This window comes from Phocoena phocoena, chromosome 6 (assembly GCF_963924675.1).
Source record: "Phocoena phocoena chromosome 6, mPhoPho1.1, whole genome shotgun sequence".
Taxonomy (NCBI): Eukaryota; Metazoa; Chordata; class Mammalia; order Artiodactyla; family Phocoenidae; genus Phocoena; species Phocoena phocoena.
The window spans coordinates 2270544-2291738 of record NC_089224.1 but is presented as its reverse complement, the minus strand read 5'-3'; the positions used below and the strand labels follow the sequence as shown (position 1 = coordinate 2291738).

The 21195-nt window shown below is 44.3% G+C and overlaps 1 protein-coding gene across 1 annotated transcript in view; it reads right to left on the bottom strand.

Annotated features, from left to right (window-relative positions):
* Positions 1-21195, bottom strand: part of PALLD (palladin, cytoskeletal associated protein) — a 387834-nt gene that overhangs the window by 202196 nt on the left and 164443 nt on the right. Inside the window, exons 4-7 of the mRNA XM_065879773.1 lie at positions 18684-18789; positions 17289-17363; positions 13046-13187; positions 12431-12454 (exon numbers count right to left, since the gene is read on the bottom strand). Of these exons, the coding sequence (XP_065735845.1) occupies positions 12431-12454; positions 13046-13187; positions 17289-17363; positions 18684-18789 (347 nt within the window). The remainder of the gene's footprint in view (positions 1-12430; positions 12455-13045; positions 13188-17288; positions 17364-18683; positions 18790-21195) is intronic.

Below are 21195 nucleotides of genomic sequence, written 5' to 3'. Positions count from 1 at the left end.
AGAGGAGTGCGTCTCCCCTGGAGTCAAACATCAGTAATGAAAATTAGCAAACTTGCCCTCAAACATATGTTATGTTTGAAACACTGGGAGGGCAAAATGCTCACCGTGGGTAAAAGTCCTACCTTCTAGTACAAACATTTTTAACTATTAAAATTACATGTCCATTTTTAAATACCAATAAAAGTAATAAACGCAAAGGTGAACCAATTAAACGATAAATAAAATGAAAGTGAGTCTTCCTTTATGTCCCAAGAGAGCTCGTGGGCATTGATTTCAATTACAAGATAGGCTGAGTTCTTAATAATGTGTTGCCTTGTTTCAAACAAACAAAAATATTTTCTCTTTTTGAAAGAATGGTATCCTTGAAGACTTCCTGTGCTAGAAATAGTGGGAAAATTCTGGTTACCACGCATTTTCTCTTCTATTTTATTATAAACTAGTGGTGGTTGCCACCCACTTTCATGGGTCATGATCCACAGTTTAAAAACACCGCGCTGTCGGACCCACCAGAGTTCCTGGCTCGAAAAACATCAAGGAACCCTGCTGAGGTGTTTGGCATATTAAGAAAAGAGTTTGCAGGTAAAGGCATCAGATACATTTTTTTTTTTTAATTTAAAAAAAATTTTTGGCTGTGTTGGGTCTTCGTTGCTGTGCGCGGGCTTTCTCTAGTCGTGGTGAGCGGGGGCTACTCTTCGTTGCGGCGTGCAAGCTTCTCGTGGTGGCCTCTCTTGTTGTGGAGCACGGGCTCTAGCCACGCAGGCTTCGGTAGTTCAGGCACATGGGCTCAGTAGTTGTGGCTCACAGGCTCTAGAGCGCAGGCTCAGTAGTTGTGGCACACGGGCTTGGTTGCTCTGGGGCATGTGGGATCTTCCCAGACCAGGGCTAGAACGTGTGTCCCCTGCATCGGCAAGTGGATTCTTAACCACTGCACCACCAGGGAAGTCCCAAGGCTTGAATACATTTAAAGAACACGATTATTGATAAAAAGGCTCCCTGAAGAGAAGGAAAATGACAGGATGACAGAGGGCGTGAAGGAAGGTACCCTGTGTGTTTCTGAGTGTACTGCACGCAGTTCGAGGCTTCTCAATCAAAGAGGAGTAAAGTGTGGAAATAATTCAAGTCAGAGCTTCACATAAGATGAATCACTGGGAAAGTGAGATGTATCTGGAAAGGCAACGGGGACTGGGAATTTTAAATTGAATACATATGGTTACGAGATGAGTTAGAAGTGTCCTTAACCAGAGGAGGGTCAATAAAGCACAGGATATTACAGCTGTAAAGGACTGTATGTGGACGAGCCCAAGTTGCTCATTTCTTCAAGTGAGGTCCAAGGTCCAAAGGGATCCTCTCAAGGTCATGGTTAATGTTGAGGCCAAAATGCTGACAGTCACACCCCGTCCCCCACAAGCTCCTTCTTCCGACAGCACAAGGCCTCTTAGCTGTTCTGCATTTTTTCCTGGTCCAGGACATGAGAAACCCAATGTGAAATGAAGTAATAAAAGATTTAAGATGGGAAACAAGGAGTTTCCTGGATCTGAACGCTTCAATTACTCTCACTACCCAAGTAACTCACTAGAAACCCATCTGCCCAAGTAGGTGGGCTGTGTGTCCTCCAATATATGAGATACACTGGAAGGATACAAGCCCAGTCCAAAGGACACTGTCACGTGGCCATGACGGTGGGACAAGAAATGAACAGCCCAGTCTGTAGAGATTTGGGGAAAACTACCCCCCTCCCATCCTGGCTGTCCTCTGGGAGATGGGCTCCACCTTAGAGGACGCTGTTGGGAGCCTGGGGCCGTCAGCTGCCGTGGCTGACCTCTCCCTCCCTGCACTGTCCTCCCAGGGCTGATGCACTTGAACGGTCTTCTCTCACCCTGGAAAGATGGACTTTCTGGAGACACAGAGAAACGCCATTGCTCTCAATGCCTGAGAACACTTTCCCCGTAAACAGTGTTTACAGTTAACACAATTCTGTGCCCTGAACCTACATTTTAAATCAGGATAAAATCTTATCCAGCAGGGATAACAGAAAGTGGCTTTGGAGTGATGATCTAGCCAACTCTTAGAGTGTCTTCTTGTGTCATCTACAATTTTGATTTTTTTTTTTGAGTTATGCCATTTTAAGAAAACCTGAGCTTGTTTATACAGTGGCCCCTTCTCCTCCAGAGGGCCCTTTTGAGAAGGAAAAGATTGCATGTTTCGAATCTGACTGAACTAACTTCATTTTCTATGAGTTTTCAGCAACGCTTCTATTGCATAAAATGAGGCAGATTCATGCACAGAGCTGATGACCGACTGGACAGTCTACATATGGAAGAAAAAATAAGAATAAAAAAGCACTGGCGAGTTCTTTCGGTGATCTTCGGACATTGCTATGTCTCAGGGACTTTTACTAGATAAAACATTAGTCCAATGCCCTAAAAGTTGTTCAGCTTTGATTCTCTTGGAAAATTTCATCCGAAAGTGACAAGAGGCTCACATTTTGCTGAGAGAAAGGAGCGTCTCAGCTGGGATGGCTCTGACATTACAGGGATGAAGAAAGCCAGCAGGACAGGAGATGAGCCCAGCTGCAGCACTGAATTTTCATCTAGTAACATCTTATTCGAACAAAGACCTTAAGATTTCTATGAAGTACCTTTTGGTGAGGGATGGGAATCAGGAAGTGACTGCTTGTCTCAAATAAAGGGAAATAGAGGCTCACTTATTTTTATTTAAAAAATGTCCTTTAAAAAACGCAAAAATTTAAAGTTATTAATAACTCTAAGTACAATCCTTTTTAATCCAATTTTCCTAACTGGTGACTTTTGATTTGAGGGCATATAATAACTTAGTAAACTGGAAACCATTTTTGCTGATGGTAAATTCTGCTTTCTAAAGTTGCCTAAAAATTACTTAATCACATAACTCTCTCTCAGAGGTTAACCCCAAATTTCACTCAAGTTCTTGGACATGCTGAACTCTTGGTTAAACACAAACAAAACCATTTTGTTTGCAGAAACATAAAATGATGACGCAGCAAGGATAATATTACTAAGTCCTCTGGGTAATGAGGGAACACGTTCATAAATGTCTTCCCTCACAGGTTTTTTTTACCCCCTTTGGGGGCCAGCCTAACTTAAAAAAAAAAAAATCCAGCTTTTACCTTCCAAACCACATGGTTTGGCTAACACAACTAATAAAAAAGGACTCTGGGCTAAAATCAGCAAGATGAGATTCAGTGTGGGTAACTGTAAGCCTTGTACAAGGTTTTATAAAGGATTTTTTAAAACTTCAAACTGTATCATATATAGAGAACGATATTTAAAGTACACAGTTTAAGACTCACGGACATAGAGAACACACTTGTGGTTGCCAAAGAGGAGGGGGCTGGGGAAGGGATGGATTGGGAGTTTGGGGTTAGCAGATGTGAACTAGTACATATAGGATGGATAAACAACAAGGTCCTACTGTAGAGCACAGGGAACGATATTCAATATGCTGAGATGAACCATAACGGAAAAGGATATGAAAAAGACTATATATATGTATAACTGATTCACTTCGCTGGACAGCAGAAATAAACACATTATAAATCAACTATGCTTCAATAAAAAATTTTTTAATAAAAATGCACAGTTTAAGGAGTAACAATGAAATGAAACCCTGCATACCCATCAATAAGTCTAAGTAATAAAAGATGATCAATACTGCAGAATGCCCCATACGCCCTCCCCAGCTGAATCTTCCTTCCCCTTTAGAGATAATCACTCCTTAGATTTTCCTTATATGTTTACCACATATGTATGTATCCTTCAAAAATGTATTCTTTAGTTTTATTTTAATTTTTATTAGAGCATAGTTGATTTACAATGTTGTATTAGTTTCTGCTGTACAGCAAGTGATACATATTTATATATATATATATATATATCTCCACTCTTTTTTAGATTCTTTTCCCACATAGGCCATTACAGAGTACTGAGTAGAGTTCCCTGTGCTATACAGTAGGTCCTTATCAGTCAACTATTTTACACATAGTAGTGTGTATATGTCAATCCCAATCTCCCATATTATCCCTTCCCCTTTTACCCCCTGGTAACCATAAGTTTTCTACATCTGTGACTCTATTTCTGTTTTGTAAATAGGTTCATTTGTACCATTTCTTTAGATTCCATGTATAAGTGATATCCTATGATATTTGTCTTTTTCTGTCTGACTTACTTCACTAAGTTTTTAAATGCTAACAAGCGTTTATCTTGTTGTGTAAAGAAAAGGCCACCTACAGCACAGAACAAAGCCCCCATTTGTTCATTTTTGGTTTTATTTCCATTTCTCTAGGAGATGGGCCAAAAAGGACCTTGCTGTGATATATGTCATAGAGTGTTCTTCCTATGTTTTCCTCTAAGAGTTTTATAGTGTCCGGCCTTACATTTAGGTCTTTAATCCATTTTGAGTTTATTTTTGTGTATGGTGTTAGGGAGTGTTCTAATTAGAACAAATGGGACTTAATGAAACTTAAAAGATTTTGCACAGCAAAAGAAAACATAAACAAGATGAAAAGACAACCCTCAGAATGGGAGAAAATATTTGCAAATGAAGCAACTGACAAAGGATTAATCTCCAAAATTTACAAGCAGCTCATGCAGCTCAATATCAAATAAACAAACAACCCAATCCAAAAATGGGCAGAAGACCTAAATAGACATTTCTCCAAAGAAGATATACAGATTGCCAACAAACACATGAAAGGATACTCAACATCACTAATCATTAGAGAAATGCAAATCACAACTACAATGAGATATCACCTCGCACCAGTCAGAACGGCCATCATCAAAAAATCTACAAGCAATAAATGCTGGAGAGAGTGTGGAGGAGAGGGAACCCTCTTGCACTGTTGGTGGGAATGTAAATTGATACAGCCACTGTGGAGAACAGTATGGAGGCTCCTTATAAAACTAAAAATAGAATTACCATACGACCCAGCAATCCCACTACTGGGCATAATCATGAGAAAATCATAATTCTAAAAGACACATGCACCTCAATGTTCATTGCAGCTCTATTTACAATAGCCAGGACGTGGAAGCAACCTAAGTGTCCACTGACAGATGAATGGATAAAGAAGATGTGGCACATATATACAATGGGATATTACTCAGCCATAAAAAGAAACGAAATTGAGCTATTTGTAATGAGGTGGATGGACCTAGAGTATGTCATACAGATTGAAGTAAGTCAGAAAGAGAAAAACAAATACCATATGCTAACACATATATATGGAATTAAAAAAAAAAGAAATGATCATGAGGGACCTTGGGGCAAGACGGGAATAAAGATGCAGACCTACTAGAGAATGGACTTAAGGATACGGGGAGGGTAAGGGTAAGCTGTGACAAAGTGAGAGAGTGGCATGGACATATATACACTACCATATGTAAAATGGATAGCTAGTGGGAAGCAGCCACGTAGCACAGGGAGATAAGCTCGGTGCTTTGTGACCACCTAGAGGGGTGGGATAGGGAGAGTAGGAGGGAGACGCAAGACAGAGGGGATATACGTATGCATATAGCTGATTCACTTTGTTATACAGCAGAAACTAACACACCATTGTAAAGCAATTATACTACAATAAAGATGTTAAAAAAAAAAAAAGGCCACCGTCAGAAAAAAGTTCAACTTCCCCAGACGTTTACCAAAGCCCTCAGGGGTAAGGGGTGGGCAAGGCCACGAGGTTTCCGGGGAAATCTGGGGCTCCCGGGGGTGGGTCGGTGGGTACCTGGAGGGGCTAAGCATGGGCAGGAACTGGACAGCCCGGAGGAATCACTGGTAGTGTCTGTGTCTCCGAAATCCCTCTTTTTAAGGTCAACATGGCCAACTTCCAGATCTCAGCACCGGGTCAAATCAGAGCACTTCCGTGGGTGGTAACAGGGTTCCCAACCGACCCGGCAGGCAGTGACAGGCCGGGCCAAGCAGAGATGCGACCTGGGGTCAGCTCACCCGCAACCGTCTGTTGTCAGGGCAGGAGATGGGCAGCGGCCCTGAGCTCTCAGGGATGAATGCCTTGCCGTGTCTGTCCTTGTCACACATCGATGTGTAGCCGTGCCTTCCGGGGACCCCGGCCTCTGGCTGCATTTGCTGTCATGTTCCTGTCCTCACATCTTGCTCTGGCCGGTGAATTCTCTCGCTGCAGGGAGCACACCCTACAGACAAGCTGTGGAGGAAAATCCCTGAGACCCTGCAACTCTGAAAAATCTTGACCACATCTCCTTATGGAGTTGGAGGTCATTTTACACCAGAATCTGGAAGGCGTTGTTTCGCTGTCTGTGTACCTAGTAAGCCTGCTGAGAAGTCCTAGGTCACTCTGATACTGTTAGTTTGCTGAGACCTGGTGCTTCCTCCCTGGACACGGAGAGAATCATGGCCTCGTTCTGGATGTTGTGGATTTCACAGCGGTGCACGCTGCTGTCAGTGTGTTTTCATACGTTGTGCTCTCAGCGGGTCCTTTCAATCTGGAAACTGATATCCTTCCGTTTGGGGAATGAAAAACAAATTTCATTGATAATCTCTCCCCTTTGTTCTCTCCTCCTGGAATCCTACTTATGAACGTGTAGTCTACCGGGGCGGGTCTCTACATGCGAATTTTCTTACCTTTTCTCTCTACATCCCTTCTCTGTCTTTTTCTCCTACTTTGAGAGACATTTCCTAACTTTCATGTCTGCTACCAGCTTTTTCATCGCAAGCATTCCTTGATTTCTGAACGTCCCTCCTCTCCTCCCCCCTCATACCTGTTATTTTTACTTCTTGGGTGCGCTGATTTTCTTACCCCTCCGACGAGAGCGTTGCTTTGTTTTTACATCTTCTTCTCTTTGCAAGTCTGTTTCCTCCAAGCTGATTTCTGGGGAGTTGCTCGCACCACAATCACTTACTAATGGATGTATGTATCTGCTGGGAGGGCACAATCCCTCCTGGAATCAGATGGGACCCAGCCAGCCTGCTTTCACAGTCCACCTGATTCTCACGTGGGACTTGATTTTTATCACACACACACCAAAAACTCAGTTTCACAAAGATATGACGTCACAGCAGAGAATGTAGAGTGATGTAACGTTGGAACTGTTTCAAGCCGGCAGTCGTCCCCATGAGATGTCAAGTGTCACTGTGTTTGTCAAAAATCTCCAGCATCTCCAGCACCTCTGCCGGACGGTGTGGCACCCAGGGCGCCTTGCCACACAGTTTGGGAACCACAGGCTTTACCCAACCCACTTTTGTTTACTCCAATCTTAACCTGGAATCGCATTCAAACACCCTCACCGCTGCCCTCCTACTGCCCAGCACCTCAGTACATTTAAACTATAATTTACTTCACATCGTGACTCACGGGACCAAAGCACAGATTCCACTCTCCAAGATCTAGGAGGGTGGGTGGCCCTGGATGCACACTGAAAGTCAGGGCACCGCACTTTTACATGCACCGTTCCCCAACCATAAGACACGTTGGTTTTTGGAGTTTCGATTTTGCGTGTCATGAGACAGTGCTATAGAAGTAACGCGATACAGTTTGTGGCTGTTTGCAGACGTATGAGTCAGGACCTGAGCGCGGACAGCTGTTGAAGGAGTCTTCTGTGGCCCTGCCCGCCCCCCAACTGGTCTTTGAAGGATGCAATCAGGGTAAAGTCGGAACGTCAACAAAGGAGGCCAGAGCAGGTACTATGACAGACACATGTGGGTTCTGAGTAAGCTGACTGCTATGGACTCACAAAGCTGTCTGAGAAGATGGGTGATGCAAGCTGACTTCTGTCTAGACAAGATAGGAGTGGAAAACGCATCAGACAGACCCAGCAGAGGAGTGACAAGAAAAACCTGTTTCCGTTGCACAAATGCATCGCAGGGAATGGGCTATTTCCTTCCTTATCTAAACATCTAATCCCTACGGGGGCTGTGACCAGGCACTAGTGCATTTCAGTTTCATTTCTAGGGCTTTAAAATATCTTGCCCATGAATAAGAAAAAAGAAGGAGAGTGAAGAGAAGAAAAAAAGAGATATATAAATAAATGAGGGGGGGATATGGGGAAAGAAAGGGAGGGAGGGAGGGAGGCCAGCCAGCGGGGAGAGAGCACGAGTGATCATGTCAGGAAGGGGAGAGAGGGCAGGAAAACCATATGCTCCGGTATGTTCTGAATTTCAAAGGCTACTTACATTTTAGCATTTGGAGAATATCTCCGGCCTAGTTCTGTAAAATTCATCTCTTGCCTCAGATGTATCGTAGTCATGTCAATTTTTCTCCTCTCCATTTAACAGTGGCTAAAAAACAGCCACAAGGGAAGCCAGTTCCTATGTACATTCTCTAAGGTTGAGTAGTTGAGAGGTCTGTGTATTGGATGCAATAGTCCATCAGGTCATTTAAGGACAGTGAAAGATTCAATACATGTTCTGTTTTTTCCCCTGGAAGCATCAATGGTCAACTTCAAGTAAATGTTAGAAAACATTCGCCTATTAGTAAAGGAATCGTAATCATACCTGGTTCTGTCAGGCAAGTCAGGACATTGTTTAACTACAAATGTGTCAGTGTGTGCTTGTTCTAAAGTTCTAACTCATGACAACTCATGTGAGCAGTCACTTGGACAGTCGTTCATGCGTGTGGATTTTATTTAATTCTCCGTGTCAAGTGTAGATTTCTGAGCAAGGGTATTTTTTTGTTTTCTGGCCACGCATCTCAGCTTGCAGTATTTTAGTTCCCTGACTAGGGATCAAACCCTGACCACGGCAGTGGAAGTGCCGACTCCCTGGACCACCAGGGAATTTCTCTGAGGCAGAGTGTTTTCATGGTCCTGTATGAAGAAAAGGAAGCAATTCCAACCGTGTCGTGGAGAATATAATTGTGGAGGAATTATCAGAGGTCGAGGAAGACGAGTGGTGTCTTGTTTTTCATAGCTCCTGACTATATACGTGTTTGCCTTGGATTGACAGATTTGCTTGAAATATCGCTCTATCAGGAATTATCTGTCTTCAGCAAGCGCTATTATTGTGGTTTGAACGGAGGAGTCTGTTTTCTTAAATGCTTCCAGATCGAACTTCCGATCGAAAATAGGAAACTTCAGCGAACACAGCGAGGGCAGACTTTTTCATACGCTGCCAGGACATGCAGTTTACGAGGAAGGCCTTCCGTCTCCCGCTCTTCTTGGCATGATTTTGCCACATTAAACCAAAAAGCATTTAAGAACATTCTAGAGGTCAGACTACCCCGTGATGCTGCTGAGGACTGGTTTCACTAAATAATTCATGATCAAAACTATATTCTAGGGCTTCCCTGGTGGTGCAATGGTTGGGAGTCCACCTGCCGATGCAGGGGACGCGGGTTCGTGCCCCGGTCCGGGAAGATCCCACATGCCGCGGAGCGGCTGGGCCCGTGAGCCATGGCCGCTGAGCCTGCGTGTCCAGAGCCTGTGCTCCGCCACAGGAGAGGCCACAACAGTGAGAGGCCCGCGTACCGCAAAAACAACAACAACAACAACAAAAAAAAAAACTATATTCTAGAAGCAAAACAGCAAACACGACTGAGACAGGCGTGTATGGGGTCTGAGGGGTGGTGGAGGGGCTGAAGGAGTTTCTCTCTTCCCTCCTCGCCCAAATACTCCTTCTTAGTTGGTGTGTTGAGAGCTTTCAATTTTCAAACACACACATACTCAGAAACTAAACTATGCAATTTCTCCCCAGTGTTTTAAATTTTCAGGTGATGCTTAGTTTATGATTTTCCAACACAGATCACAGGAGACGTTTAATAAGTCATATCACCTGTGTAGGTGATGACAATGGATAAAACACGATGAAAGAAGAGTTGCATGAACTCAAACAGAATCCAAAATGCAAGACCAAAGCAGTCTTAATCCATTCCACCAGGAATGCCTTCAGAATTTTTGGCCCAAGGTTTTAGTATTATTGTACATAAAGCACCTGAAGAGATAACCTACTCCATAGATTTGTTCACACAAACTTTCTTGTGGATAAAGGAGATATTTGGTTCCTACTTTTATACCTACCTATCTATCTATCCATCTATCCATTCATCTATCTATCCATCTATCCATGTCTGCCTAGTCTACTTAAAATAGTAATGTAAAAGATATGCCTTAACCCCCTATAGGATTTCCACATCAGGTCATGCAGGAGACTGAGTCTCAGAAGTCCCCTGTATCAGGGAACAGCATTGTGCAATCTTAGACAAAGCCATGTCACAGCAAAACATGCAGTTGTGTTGTTTCCACAGTTTGAAAAGTGACCACAGTACCTGACGTGGGGACTGTACAGGTGGGCGGTGGGGTCTGGGTGTAACTCACAACAAGAAGGTATCCAATTAGCTTTTGCACAGCAAAGGAAACCATAAACAAAACGAAAAGACAGTCCACGGAATGGGAGAAAATATTTGCAAATGAAGCGAACAACAAGGGATTAGCCTCCAAAATATAAAAAACCCTCATGCAGCTCAACAGAAAAGAAAACCAAACAACCCAATCAAAACATGGGAGGAAGATCTAAATAGACCTTTCTCCAAAGATAACACACGGATGGCCAATACGCACATGAAAAGATGCTCAACATCACTAATCATCAGAGAAACGCAAGTCAAAACCACAATGAGGTATCACCTCACACTGGTCAGAATGGCCATCATCAAAAACTCACAAACAATAAATTCTGGAGAGAGTGTGGAGAAAAGGGAACCCTCCTACATTACTGGTGGGAATGTAAACTGGTACAGCCACTATGGAGAACAGTGTAGAGGTTCCTTAAAAAACCAAAAATACAGCTACCATATGATCCAGCAATTCCAGTTATGGGCATATATCCAGAGAAAACCGTAATTCAAAAAGAGACATGGACCCCAATGTTCACTGCAGCACTATTCACAATAGCCAGGTCATGGAAGCAACCTAACTGTCCATCGACAGAGGAATGGATAAAGAAGATGTGGCACCTATATACAATGGAATATTACTCACCCATAAAAAAGAACACAATAATGTCATTTGCAGCAACATGAATGGACCTAGAGATTGTCATACTGAGTGAAGTGTCAGAAAAAAACAAATATCATGTGATGTTACTTATATATGGAATCTAAAAACATGGTACAAATGAACTTATTTACAAAACAGAAGTAGAGTCACAGACAGAAAACAAACTTACGGTTACCAGGGGGTAAGGGGAGGGAAGGGATAAACTGGGAGATTGGGATCAACATATACACACTATCGTATATATATAATAGATAATAAGGCCCTACTGTATAGCACAGGGAACTCTATGAATACTCTGTAATGACTTCTATGGGAAAAGAACCTAAAAAAGAGTGGAGATATATACATGTGTATAACTGATTCACTTTGCTGTACACCTGAAACTACATAACACTGTAAATTAACTATATAATCCAATAAAAATTAATTAATTTTAAAAAAGAAGGCGTCAGATCAATTCCAGTTTTTCCCTCGGGATGACACTCAGCATCCCTTCCGCTTTGGACCCTAACAGGCTCACACTCTGCTTTCCAGGCCCCCGTGCGCGGGTGTAAGAGGCTCAGGACTGGCCTCGGTCTCTCTGACCAGGAGCCACCACGATCCCCGGGAAAGGCCAAGCCGGGTCTGGCTCCCAAGAGATGTGCAGCCGGGTCTGCGTGATGCTGAAGCAGAGACACACATTTTCCACCCTTTGGCAAGAAGGGAGTGAAACTGGTGACTTTGCTGATGGGAAAGATACTAAGAAAGTAGTCTTCGAGGTGGATGTACTGTGAAACATCCGGACAAAAATTTCTGCTTCTCTTATAAACATCGTTTTCGTCTATGAGGAGCCATAAAAATACAAGAAGTGCGAGGCGGGAGGGGAGGACACCTGGGCTTCTGGACCACATGGCTCTGGCGAGGCCCAGGGATGTGCAATTCCAGGGCAAGATGTCTTTCCTCCTGGTGTAGCAGAGGAAGCGCTCATGGGTCAGGGCACATAAATGAGAGACGCCCGGTGGTCACTCTGCTGACATCCTTGGGCTGCTTTCCCGTGAGGTGCATTTCCAGGCTGGGGTCTAGCTGTTGGTGGCTTTTGGTCAACAGAAATATGCCGCAGATCACTCTTTTCTCCTGGAATCTTAGCAGGATGTTTTTTCATCTTGAGCTCAGCTTGCTTTCTGAGTATAACAGACTACAGTTTTAAAAGCCTTCAGTCACTGAGCCTGACCTTCTTGTCTGAATGGAACTTCATGTTTCCCTAATAAAGAACCTGATGTAAAACGCAGCGTGCAGACCCCACGATAAAGAAGATATTGTCTGTAAGGAGGTTTCACATTTCCAGGGAACTGCAAAAACACTGTTCTGCTGATGGCTTTAAAACGGAAACAAAGAGCTATTGAAACCAAAGAGATACATTACCAGAGAGAAAAAAAGAAAAAGCTTCTTACCAGGTTCAGCTGTGGATCGAGGTTCTGTTTCCCACATGAGAAAAAAAAGAAACCAAAACAGAGTATTAGACTGGGCTTCCGTTCATACTAAACCTACCCATCTTTTTCTGTGACCTTGTCTAGGACATGTCTGCAGAAATGGTGAAGACAAACTCCATCAGGGCGGCTTTAACGTGGTGCACCCTGCACACCCTCCCCACTCGGAGAACAGAAATCTATGCATCTCACACTACAGTATATAAAATAGATCATCAACAAGGACCTACTATATGGCACAGGAAACTCTACTCAATATTCTGTAATATTCTACATGGGAAAAGACTCTGAAAAAGCATGACTATATGTATACACATAACTGAATCACCTTGCTGTACACCTGAAACTAACACAAAACTGTAAATCAACTATCTTCCAATATAAAGTAAAAATTAAATTAAATATTAAAACAAATAAAACGCAAAGAAAGAAGGAAGGAAGGAAGGGAGGGAGGGAGGGAGGGAGGGAGGAAGGAAGAAATCCATGCATCTCAGTGACTAAGCCCTTCCCGGTTCTCCTGGAGCTGGACAAGAGGGCTTGGTCAGACCTGGGGGTGGTGGGACGGGCCCCTCTCCTTACTTTTCTGGAGGATCCGGAAGTCTGGAGAGTCCTGGATTTCACTGCCTTGTCGGAACCACTGGACCTGCAGTGGGGGCGTGCCTCGGACCCGGCACTCCAGCACGGCTGCCTGTCCCTTGGAGGCTGAGATGCTTTGCAGCTCCTGAAATGCAAGGATCCGTGCACGTAAGGCCTTGGTGTGGTCTCACCCAGCTTCACAACAGAGAGCAACACCTCCCAACCTTAGAGAAGCAAACGCAGGCTTTGCATCATAAAATCAGCTCAGGAGAAACACCTTTAACTGCATGTAATGAAGTGAGTAAGGCTTCCCATGGGGTCGGCAGAAACGCTGGGCCCACCCTGCAAAGGTACGGCTCTAGTATTCATGGAATTTTACAGTAACGGGTACCTTTATCTACACTGAAGAGTGAGCTGGTGGAACGCAAACGTCTTTAAAGAATCGCACTCTATCTGAGTGTAGATTCCTGAGACCCAGACAGGAAGGCAAGGAGACCCCACTTGTCTCCCAAGCTCTGAGCTTGTCGCGGGGCGCCACCTCTGCCCGCCAGCTTCCTGGGTCCGCTTTACCAGGATGAGGGTTGGCATTTTCTCATTTGGAGATTCTGAGTGAAATAAGAAGACAGGAGCACTTCCCCCACCTGACCTTCCTTGCCTCTTCCCCTGCTGTCACCCTGGTGCCACCTACTCCAACTCCAGCCCAATAAATGTTTACAACCCAACAGACCAGAAATGCGTTTGCTTCACAGACGCAAAGACGTGAAGCTTGTAAACTGGCTATTAAATACTAAAGGAATAACTGGCCCCTTCCAGGTGTCCGCACTCTGCCCTTCCCCTCTGCAATCGCTTAGCCACGGGCCCACTGAAACTTTCTGGCTATCTACCCTTCTGACTACAGAGTATTGCATCTGATAAAGGACATGAAGAATTCTTAAAAGATGTCAAATATGATCAAGTAATTCACCTATGCAGAGACCCAAAGCAAACAAATTCACATCAGGAAGTTGGTTTTTTTTTTTTCTTCTATTTCTGTTTTTGCTTTTTACATTTTTCTGAAGTGCCAGCCAATGGTGTGCTGGGAACAACAGACCCTGCAGCAACTGGCCTGCAGTGTGTGTGCCCCGGCCCCGTGGGAATCCTCAAAGTCCATGATGCGGGCAGGACCATAAAAGTCTACTGCGAAGTCTGGGAAGGCATTTCATGAGAATTTTGGTGGCTAAGGTCTTTTTTTTTGTTTTGTTTTTAATGGAAAGGTGAAGATTATTACCTACTTCTGAGTGCATTCTTACTCCACCCTTATTTTTAACTGTAGGAAAATCTCTGGTTTTAAATTGACTTTCACTTTCTGATTGGTCAAGAAAGCGCTAATTTAGCAGATCAGCAGGGAAGATATGGCCCACGGGGTCCAGCTTATGTGGACGGATGAATCAACGCCCCCGGCTCGTCCAGGAAGTGTTCACAGCATGTTACAGATGCTGCACAAGTATTCTTCATGTGTGAGCCTTCAGACACCACAGGGGGAACTCTTGTTTGCTCCTAGGATTATGCATTTTGTTCAAACACTGGAATATCACATAGGTGGTAAATGGGAAGATGCCAAAGACTTTATACAGTCAAACCTCTGCACTTAGCCCAGGTGTGCCACCTGGCCCCTCCTGGAGTGAGCTTTTTCTCTTGACAGAAGCCACTGTAAACATGGTTCGCTCGTAGGAACCACAGTGATGACCCCAAGGGAGGCCAAGGGTCACCTTCAGAGGCTGATCTTGGCAGTCAGGGTCGTCCACTCGGCAGACTCTGGGAACCCTGGGTGTTTCAGGGTCCACAGAAGAGCATCTCTTGTCGTCAGGTCCACCTGGTACTGAGATTCCTTGGAGGGTCTACCGCTCTGGGGAGAAACGCCACACGGAGCAGGCCGCTCTCCTGGCCCCATGTGTGTCCCTGTGACTCACAGCCCCGCTGTCCCCGCCAGCTCTGCGGCTCCGGCTCAGCCCCGGGGAACCTTTCCCAGCGACGTGGGAGAGCATGGATGGAGGCGCCAGTGGACATGCAAAGCCCAGGCCACCCCCTGTCACCACCATCCCCTCCGGAACCAGAGCCCAGGCCCCCAAAGGACAGTGCAGAGCAGGGAGAGGCACCACCCACAGGGAAAGGGCACAGGTGCCAGTGAGGAAGAAGACGACCATGCAGAACGGGGGGACATCCACTGTCCAGACCCAGGACATGGAGCTGCAGGCACGGGGACATGGCCCTGAGCTCCGGCCACTCTACAGTTTGCAACTTAAAAACTCAAGCTTTGTAAAAATGCTGAATTCTGGTTTGCTTTTCTTTCTATTAAGCTCAGAGAACGCTTCCTGGTTTTCTCTGGGGAAGGGGGGACACCGCTGCTGGAACCTCTGTCTCAGGAGCTGGACTGCACTGCAGGGGAAAGGAACAGGGTGTGTGCCTGGGACTGAGGGTCTCTCATGGCCCTGGAGGAATTCCGCGGCCCTGAGGGAGGAAAGGAAACTCTCGGGGCCTCTCCCCTCCCTGGTGCCACCAGGACACGCTTGATCGGCTCTGGCTCCAAAATCAACTGTGTCCCCAGCAATAGTGTGGCAGGTAACACAGATTTCCCGGCTAGTTTCACGAGGCTGCTTGAGAAAAACTCTTAAACTACAGGTAAACGTGTCGTGCCCACTCCTCCGTAAACAACTCCTGCTCTAAGCACCAAAGGATGGACGACCTCATGGGCAGTTACACCGACACGGTTGTTGGCAGGTTTGACATGCCTTGTTTTCTTTCTTTTTGGGTATTTTATCCTGGGAGGCGACTTCAATGTTGCTGTCAACAATTATCATTTGTTGCATCCTCCGGTCAATACCCTGTTTATGAAAAGGTCTTTAAGCAAGCTGGATGCAGGCTGGCTTAGGAAAGAGAAATCATTCCCTACATGAAGACTATTCAGATGCTCTTCTTGGCTGCCTTGCAGATTTATAGCTTTTAGATGATGGGTTTATAGAAACTGCTTTCACTTCTGTCTTTAGGTACTTGGAATTGATTTTTGTGAAAAGTGTGAGGTCGGGGCCCACCTCTGGAAGAACCCACCCCGCTCAGTGACCGTGGGTTGCTTGGGTGTCTTGTGGGCGCTCTCTGGGCCTCGTTCGTCCGTTTGTCTAGCCTTGAGCCAGCACTGCTCTCCTGATGCTCTGGCCTTGCGAAGTCTTGACATCTCGGATCCCTAACCCCATTTCCTCCTGCTTGTGCAGGAGGGCCCTGGCTGCTCTGAGCCGCTTTTTCTTCCACAAAATATTTAGAATCGAACGGCCAAGTTCAACATCAAACACAAATAAAAACAAGGAACCTGTTGGAATTTGAGCTAGATTTGCATTGAATTTAGAGAGTGGTCTAGGGTCATGACTTCTGACAGTGTACTGGTACACAGGCATGGTGCACCTCTCCCTTGTGCCTTTTAAAATGTCTTTCAAAAAAAAAAAAAATGACACAATGAACTTATATACAAAACAGAAACAGACCCACAGACATAGAAAACTTATGATTACCAAAGGGGAAAGGAGGGGGGATAAATTAGGAGTTTGGGATTGACATGAACACACTATAATGTGTAAGAGACAGACAACGAGGACCTACTATATGACACAGTGAACTATACTCAATACTTTGTAATAACTTATAAGGGAAAAGAATCTGAAAAAAAGTCTATGTATAACAGAATCACTTTGCTGTACACCTAAAACTAACACAACACTGTAAATCAACTACACTCCGATAAAAAAAAATAAAGTTTATAACTTTCTCAAAAAGGGGGGTAGGAAACAGAGAAGAAATACTACATGGGACCATTTCTGAGCTGAACAGTTGACCAATGAAATGCATGTCATCAGCTTGGCAACACAAAACACCAACTTGGACAAACTGAAAATTAGTCAGTTTTTTAAAAAAATGTCTATAAAACTTGCCGGTTCTCCCAGTTCCCTACACAGCATTTTGTGTTGTTTCTTGTACTGTTTCCCAGTCTATTCTGAGCTCTGTCAGGTCCAACGTGAGCAGGGCCACCTCTCTCAGACCCTTTACAAATTACGGTCACACAGCAGCTACGCAACAAATATCTACTCAGCCCAAAGGTAACCATGAAAAGAGCCTACTCATCCACTCGTTGTAATTTTTAAACACTGCTCCACGAAGCCACAGGGGAATGGAACCTAAGGCCCAGAGCAGACCCACTGAATGAGACGCACAGATGCCAGACCTTGGTGAAAACAGGCGGGAAGCAGGCGGCTGTGGGTCCATCTGGCCGGCAGAGGCACGAGGTGGGGCTGGGAGCCTGAAAAGCAGAGGCACATGGGTCACACTTGGAACATACGAACCGCTGAAAAGATGGGCTCTATGACCTGGCGTTACTGGGACGGTGCCCAAGAGGGACCCGTGTGGGTGACAGCACGGCCGCTGACAGGGCCTAGCATTCATTACATACTTACCAATACTTAAATATCAAACACTAAAAGGAGTCCACTGCCTTAATCACAACTATTTCTGTAAAGTCCACTCTGGGTTAGGGGTTTAAAGGAAATATCTACTATACGTGCCATCGCTGAGTAACTTCTACTGGTTGGTTCTTTTCCAGTTTATGATCTCAGATGTGTTTTCTTCACTGGCTGTGTACGCTACACATCACAGAGTGAGTCACATACTAGAATTTCTAAAATACGCATGGGTGCCCAGTACCTGGAGGGCACACGGCTGTTCCTTAGACACACTTAGGAGGTAGGAATGAGTTCACATTTCAAAAGTGTTGGGTTTGAAGATACTCGTCACAGCACAAAGTATCACGGTTGATTCAGAAACATCTAGATCTTAATCTTTTACATTAAAAAAACCTTCATGTTTGTGTTTTGCAAAGTAAACTTACTACAATGACTTTCCAGTCATTTCTACCGCTTTTCTTTCTTGGATAAAGCAGTCTTACAATGAAATAAAAAAGCAGGATAAAACTGCATGGTGAAGGGAAGGAATGCGAATTTTTTTCTGTATTATCTGTTTAGCTCTTAGAGGACGGGAAAACTTTTGTCGGCAGGTGGACTTTTCTAGTCTTCTACTTTGTTTTAAAGGAGCTAATGAATTTGGCTACACAGAAGGTGGCACATACGGGGAGAATCCAACAGTAATAGCTAAAACAGATGCCATTTTATCAGAGTATTGCCTGCTAGAAAGAGAAATTCCCAAAGGAAATGCAGATATTGATTTATCGGTGGCATGTCTTTTTTTTTTTTTTTTTTTTCTTTTTTTTGCGGTACGCGGGCCTCTCACTGCTGTGGCCTCTCCTGCTGCGGAGCACAGGCTCCGGACTCGCAGGCTCAGCGGCCATGACTCACGGGCCCAGCCGCTCCGCGGCATGTGGGATCCTCCCGGACCGGGGCACAAACCCGTGTCCCCTGAATCGTCAGGCGGACTCTCAACCACTGCGCCACCAGGGAACCCCTGTGGCATGTCTTTGATTAGAGATTATTTTTAGTGCATTAAAAGGAAGAACTTTATTTACCATTTTCTTATCTCCCAGTTCTGTGTCCACTTAGAAAATATTTCAAGGGAGTACTAGTTATATTCTTCAGTGAGTTTGACTCCTTGTAGGCTGTGGAACACTTACCTGTTGAACAGGGACAGACAGTGGCTGAATCACGGCTGTGGTCACCCCTGTCTTTGGAGATGATGATCCTATCGTCAAGGAAACGGAAGTTGTTTTCTTCTGAGCCCTGGAAGATAAGGGGCCAAGGGTTCACTCAGAATTTTTTAAGCAGGAAGTATTCTTTGAAACATTTCCACAGAATAGCCCAGTTTCTTTATGTCTACTCAACCCGCTTCAACTGTAAGTGCTTCCGACATCAGGACCCACGACCTACAGTTAGAATAGCGGTGGTCAGTATAGGCACAGATGGCCCTAGACATTAGTAAACTAAACACACAGAAAAAGGAAAAATAGCGCATGTAACTATGTATCTCAGCTCTTACCAGAGAGCTGAAATTACTGAACTGGAAATCCTAAGAGAAAAGAAAATACTTGGAAAAAGGTCAGTCTCTAACACTAAGCAGATACGTAAAACGTGTAGGGTTGGGGGTTCTATATTTAATGCAGAGTTCTCATTGGCTATTTTCAGTCTAGCAGCTGTTCTTTGTTCTGGCTTCTCACTGTGTAAAGTCAAGAGTATCTTGGAATTTTTGCTTTGGTGCATAAAACTTAAGACTTGTTTCCAGGCCCAATTTTGCTAAGTCATGGGCTGTGTAATCTCAAGCGACTCGTGTCACTTCACTAAACCTGAGATAACTGACTGGATGCACAGGTGGCAGAGTATGTGATCTTATTAAGATCCCTTTTGATTCACTTTGTTATAAAGCAGAAACTAACACACCATTGTAAAGCAATTATACCCCAATAAAGATGTTTAAAAACAAAAAAGATCCCTTTAACATGAATATTCAGTGACTATTGGATGTTAAATGGCTATAATTATTATGTATATACTAGCAAATCAATGAAATGTATTACCACGATCTCGATGTCATGGAGTTTTCTACAAAATTTCGGTAGACTTTACTTTTTTATTTTTAAAAAACATCTTTATTGGAGTATAACTGCTTTACAATGGTGTGTTAGTTTCTGCTGTATAACGAAGTGAATCAGCTATCCCTATAACTCCTCCCTCTTGCGTCTCCTTCCCACCCTCCCTATCCCTCCCCTCTAGGTGGTCACAAAGCACCAAGCTGATCTCCCTGTGCTATGCGGCTGCTTCCCACTAGCTAGCTATTTTACATTTGGTGGTGTGTATAAGTCCATGAGACTCTCTCACTTTGTCCCAGCTTACCCTTCCCCCTCCCCGTGTCCTCAAGTCCATTCTCTACGTCTGCGTCTTTATTCCCGTCCTGCCCCTAGATTCTTCAAAACCTTTTTTTTTTTTAGATTCCATATATATATGTTAGCATACGGTATTTATTTTTCTCTTTCTGACTTACTTCACTCTGTATGACAGACTCTAGGTCCATCCACCTCACTATAAATAGCTCAATTTCGTTTCTTTTTATGGCTGAGTAATATTCCACTGTATATACGTGACACATCTTCTTTATCTATTCATCTGTCGCTTCCATGTCCTGGCTATTTTAAATATAGCTGCAGTGAACACTGTGGTACATGACTCTTTGAATTATGGTTTTCTCAGGGCATATGCCCAGGAGTGGGATTGCTGGGTGGTATGCTAGTTCTAATTTTAGTTTTTTGGTTTTTTTTGCGGTACGTGGGCCTCTCACTGTTGTGGCCTCTCCCGTTGCGATGCACAGGATCTGGACGCGCAGGCTCAGCGGCCATGGCTCACGGGCCCAGCCGCTCCACAGCACGTGGGATCCTCCCAGCCCGGGGCACAAACCCACGTCCCCTGCATTGGCAGGCGGACCCTCAACCACTGCGCCACCAGGGAAGCCCTAATTTTAGTTTTCTAAGGAACCTCCATACTGGTCTCCATAGTGACTGTATCAATTTACATTCCCACCAACAGTGCAAGAGAGTTCCCTTTTCTCCACACCCTCTCCAGCACTTATTGTTTGTAGATTTTTTGATGATGGCCATTCTGAGGGGTGTGAGCTGATACCTCATTGTAGTTTTGATTTGCATTTCGCTAATGATGGGTAATGTTGAGCATTCTTTCATGTGTTTGTTGGCAATCTGTATATCTTCTTTGTGGAAATGTCTAGTTAGGTCTTCTGTCCATTTTTGGATTGGGTTGTTTTTTTGATATTGAGCTGCATGAGCTGCTTGTAAATCTTGGACATTAATCCTTTGTCAGTTGCTTCATTTGCAAATATTTTCTCCCATTGTGAGGGTTGTCTTTTCATCTTGTTTATGGTTTCCTTTGCTGTGCAAAGGCTTTTAAGTTTAGTTAGGTCCCATTTGTTTATTTTTGTTTTTATTTCCATTTCTCTAGGAGGTGGGTCAAAAAGGATCTTGCTGTGATTGATGTGATAGAGTGTTCTGCCTATGTTTTCCTCTAAGAGTTTTATAGTGTCTGGCCTTACATTTAGGTCTCTAATCCATTTTGAGTGTATTTTTGTGTATGGTGTTAGGGAGTGCTCTAATTTCATTCTTTTACATGTAGTTGTCCAGTTTTCCC